Source organism: Phalangium opilio, unplaced genomic scaffold (genome assembly GCF_054372755.1).
Source record: "Phalangium opilio isolate 3A_F unplaced genomic scaffold, DU_Popi_V2 ptg000369l_1, whole genome shotgun sequence".
Lineage (NCBI taxonomy): Eukaryota > Metazoa > Arthropoda > Arachnida > Opiliones > Phalangiidae > Phalangium > Phalangium opilio.
Window position 1 is genome coordinate 1,395,743 of NW_028324232.1, and position 4,219 is coordinate 1,399,961.

Sequence of the window (4,219 nt, forward strand, 5' to 3'; positions counted from 1 at the left end):
TCTCTCCTGACTACAAGCACAAGTCGAGGAAGTTCTAGCATACACAATAGCAGACGACGGTAACCGCGTAACCGCGAATTAACACGACGTACACAAGACCTATTTTAAGGGAGTGAACAGGCCCAGTATAGCTACGCCAATAAAACGGTCAACTACGGCGAAACTCTAATGACTCGCGACTTTTGGCCATTTTCATACTTTTCCTCTCATCCACATTTGGTGTTAGGAAAGGGTGAAAAATTTAACTCCCTATCCATGGAGCTAGAAGGAGTTTTTATCCCAGCAGAGACGTACGCTATACCAGCCATTGTAATTGTTCACTTTCTAGGCTAATTTAATGGACTTCTGATAATATGGAAAACTGAAATTCAAAAGAAGTTAAAAATTACAGACAGGGAATTACCGTACTTATTGTTGTAACGTTACTTAGTGTAATACTATCAAGTGCCCTGTGTTCTGGATGTACTTTGATAAAAACGGCTTTATACAAAAAAAAAATTACACACAAATTTAGAATACAACCATATTTAAATCTATTTACTAAATGAATCGGAAAATTAACTTAAAAGCGCCAGTTTATTACAAAAGAAAATTACACACAAATTTAAAATACAAATGAATCAGAAAATTAACTTAAAGAAACCGCCAGTTTATCGTTTAATTGGAAGACTTATTGTATCGTTCCAAAGCCTTATTTGCCATAGCTATTGCATTTGTTGCCAGTTGACCAGGGAAAATCAATTTGACAGCAGCCATTACGTCTCGGCTGGTCAAAGTCGATGTATTATTGAGGCGAGACAAATCGGCTGCTTCCCTGGCTATTTTCGTGAACATATCGTTCATAAAGTCGTCCATTACCGCCATACCAGAATGTGAAATGGACACTTCTAGCTCGAGTTCCTTTAAAAGTTTAAAGATGTAGATTGTAAAGTTCTCTTTTCTTCGAAAGTTCCTCTGCCTCTTCTCCCTCATACGTCTCGTGTTCTTCGAAACTCTTAAAAAATGAAAGAAAGAAAAAATTATATTTAAACTGTTTATAGAAGTTTCGATTCATAATCGCTAAAACACGCCTGTCCTTAAAATCCATGTATATAAGAATAATCCAGATATTCAAAAAATAATTTATGTTTAAACCGACACGAATGACATTAAAATAGGATTGGTTCTCTTAAGACATAGGTTCAGAATATTATACATACAAAGTTTTACCAGAAGTAAGATAAGACTAGAAGTAAAGAGCTCTAGCATTGGTAGTAGAACCTGGCACTAGTGAACAAATTTGAGGATTTCGTGCCGCTTCCATCGCGCCTACACTAGAGAAAAAAATGTTCGAGTTCCAAAAAAATTGCCTACCCCCTTCCCCTCAACCCAAAGCCGCGGAACACGAACGCGGGTGCTGGAATCTAGTTCGGCCGTCTACCGCCACAAGCGTCTCACGTTTTGGAGGGAAAATTTAGAAACCGCTACCAGAGGGCCAACCGTTGTTGTGTTATCAAGAATATTCACTTTCCCCAAGTGAAGAATTTGGTTAGCTCAGTACTTCTAGTCTGATCTTACTTCTGGTTATACTTAAACCTAAACGAATTACATGAAGTACACAAGCTCTTTATTTTTGTACTTCAGTACTGGTGCGACCAGGATGGACTTAGTCAAGTTTCAGGAAGTGACGAATCATGGAACAATTGAGGCTACTTAAGTGGTAACGGTGTGTTAAAGTTAAATGGACTACTCACGGTAGTCAGAACCGAACGGTTTACGTATAGATTTTAGATCAAACATTCTCATAATAGGAGAAAGAAATTCATCAACGCATCGACACAGAATAGTCTTAGACCGGTTTACAAAGTTTTTCTTTGGGTTTTAAGTCCGCAGATATCTTGGAAATTCTTAAGCAAAATAGCTCGCTAAATTTATTGTTACCTTTTATTTGTTGTGGACGAGCTAGATGGGCTTTCGTTCAACAAAACGTCTTGAGGTTTGAAAGTCGGGGGAGCTGTTGTTAGGGCTTTCGGTTGACGTTGACCTTCTTGGCGTGCATTGGAGATGTCCTTTAGAGCGTCTCGTGCCATTAAAATTACTAAAAAAAAAGAACTCCCGTAATTAAACACAGCTGTCACTATCTACAGCTTTGTTTGTGATTTCTCCTATTTATATGGTTTCACAAAAAGACGGGTATAGACCGAGTGAATAAAAACACCTCGAAAGAATTATGTAGTTTTTTAGCGGTCTCTAGCCCTGCACCAGCATGGAGCAATATTAAAGGACTGCAGAAAAACCCAGCTTGTTTTTTTGAAAGTTTCGAACTCCTTTTCCTGGTTTTTTTTCCATAGTAACATTACCTCTAAAGAGGTTCCTCTCTTTTTTTTGGGCTTTATCATTGTACTAGCCGTTACCCGCGGCGTCGCTCGCGTGTAATAAGAACTTCCATCTAAAATGATATAAAGAATGTGTAGATGTTACTGATGACTAATATTTTTGTAGCACCCTAGGAGCGAAGGCACTCGGCACATTCCGTCAGCCCGTCGGGATATTTTTTATTACTTTTCACGCGGACATTATTCCATAAAGAAGGGTTTTTAAGTTTTTGGCCGCCATTTTAAAAGATGGCAACAAATCGAACCCAAAAGACCTTTCAGCCCGTCTATAGGTTAAAGGAAACCATTGTACTAAATATTTGTGAAATCGGTTGAAACGCGCGGACTTTATTGCATAGAGAATATTTCCTTACATTTCTGGGCGCCATTTTAAAAGAGGGCGAAAAATCGAACCCGAATGACCATTCAGCCCGTCTTAAGGTTAAAGCAAACCAGTGTACAAAATATATGTGAAATCGCTTGAATCGCACGTACTTAATTGCATAGAGAATATTTTTTACATTTCTGGGCGCCATTTTTTAAGATGGCGGTGGATTGGAAAAAGCTTTCTTAGTACGCGCCTACTACTTATGAGTAACGTTCCTGCAAATTTTCAGCCTTCTAGGGCAAGCGGTTTGGGCTGGGCGTTGATTATCAGTCAGTCAGTCTGTCAGTCAGTCAGTCAGTCAGGACTTTGATTTATATAGATATAGATTGAATACGGACAACGCGGGAACGGGGACTTTTTAGTCGAAGAAAAAATTTAGTAGAAGGATGCTACCCTTTTTTTGTAACCGCGTTGAAATTATCTTTTCGATTTTTTTTAATTGTACTGCTCGATAATTCAAAAAAAAACGGTCAATTCATCCCCCTCTTAGCACGAGTTATTTTTTGAGGAGATGGCGTTCGCCATTTTCGGAGTAGCAGGGCTGCCATTAGAGCATCTATACAAAGACCATATAGTCGAGCAATGTGTCAGCTAAAACTCAGCTATAGAGCTATTTCAGAGGGGGTAATGGCTACGTCACCAATGCTATTTGCCCATAGAGAAAACCCTCACAAAATGTCCGCCCTACACTCTCAAAGGCAGGCCCAATTTTCGTAGCAGACGAAATTTTCCCCCCACTGAAATAGCTCTATAGTCTGTGGTTATTTTTATGAGTGTCACTATTCTCACCCCCGGGTAGAAATAGGCGGAAGCCTATTCCTACCCTTGGTGAAAATAGCGTAGAGGCTATATCCACCCTACCACGTGACTAAGAATTTAAGTAAGGACCGCGGTAGGGTGAAATTAGCTTGGCTGCTATTTTCACCGCTCGGTGAAGTGAAAAGTCTACCCCGGGTAAACACAGCGTAGATTTTATTTCCACCCTACCACGTGACTAAGAACCTGCCAAGATAATCTGACGTTTCCTAGAAACGGCGGGATTCAACTGTATTTCGCGCAAGTGAGAAGCCGCTGCATAAGATACAACCATGATACGATTGTAAGAAAAGCACATTTTTCTCACTACGCGACGCTAGTGTTTTTATTTTCACCTCTCTGCCTCGCTGTTCGGGAGGAACGGTACCGTTTCTAGCCTGTAAAAATACCTCATAGATGATGGCCGGCCCGAGGTAGGGAGAAGTGAACTTCGTGTAAGGTAATATATTTCTGCGAGAACGTATTACGAAACGATATATATGCCTATATGTACGCGTATACCAGTCCTTAATTTAGCATCCAAAAGATACAAGAAGATGTTTATGAATCGCCTGAATATACATCGTTTTCAGACTATAGGAACATTGGTACCATTTACACCGGGAGGCCTGGCTACTTGGGGTATAGGCTCGCCTCCTGATGTAAAAGGTATCAATCCTCC

At 39.9% G+C, this 4,219-nt stretch overlaps 1 protein-coding gene across 1 annotated transcript; it reads right to left on the reverse strand.

Moving 5' to 3' along the window:
- Positions 1-557: 557 nt before the first annotated feature.
- LOC149597266 (histone H2B-like) lies at positions 558-2,476 on the reverse strand. The gene is made up of 3 exons (XM_089861090.1): positions 2,340-2,476; positions 1,921-2,077; positions 558-994 (listed from the first exon to the last, which is right to left on the reverse strand). Exons 2-3 carry the CDS (start codon positions 2,067-2,069, stop codon positions 658-660), a joined length of 486 nt encoding a protein of 161 aa, XP_089717216.1. The 5' UTR covers positions 2,070-2,077; positions 2,340-2,476; the 3' UTR covers positions 558-657.
- Between the last annotated feature and the right edge of the window lie 1,743 nt (positions 2,477-4,219).

Coding starts and splice junctions, on each gene's coding strand:
- LOC149597266 (XM_089861090.1), bottom strand. CDS start 2,069: ATGGCACGAGACGCTCTAAAGGACATCTCCAATGCACGCCAAGAAGGT. Junction 995..1,920: donor TCGTCCACAACAAATAAAAG/GTAACAATAAAT, acceptor TCATTTTTTAAG/AGTTTCGAAGAACACGAGAC.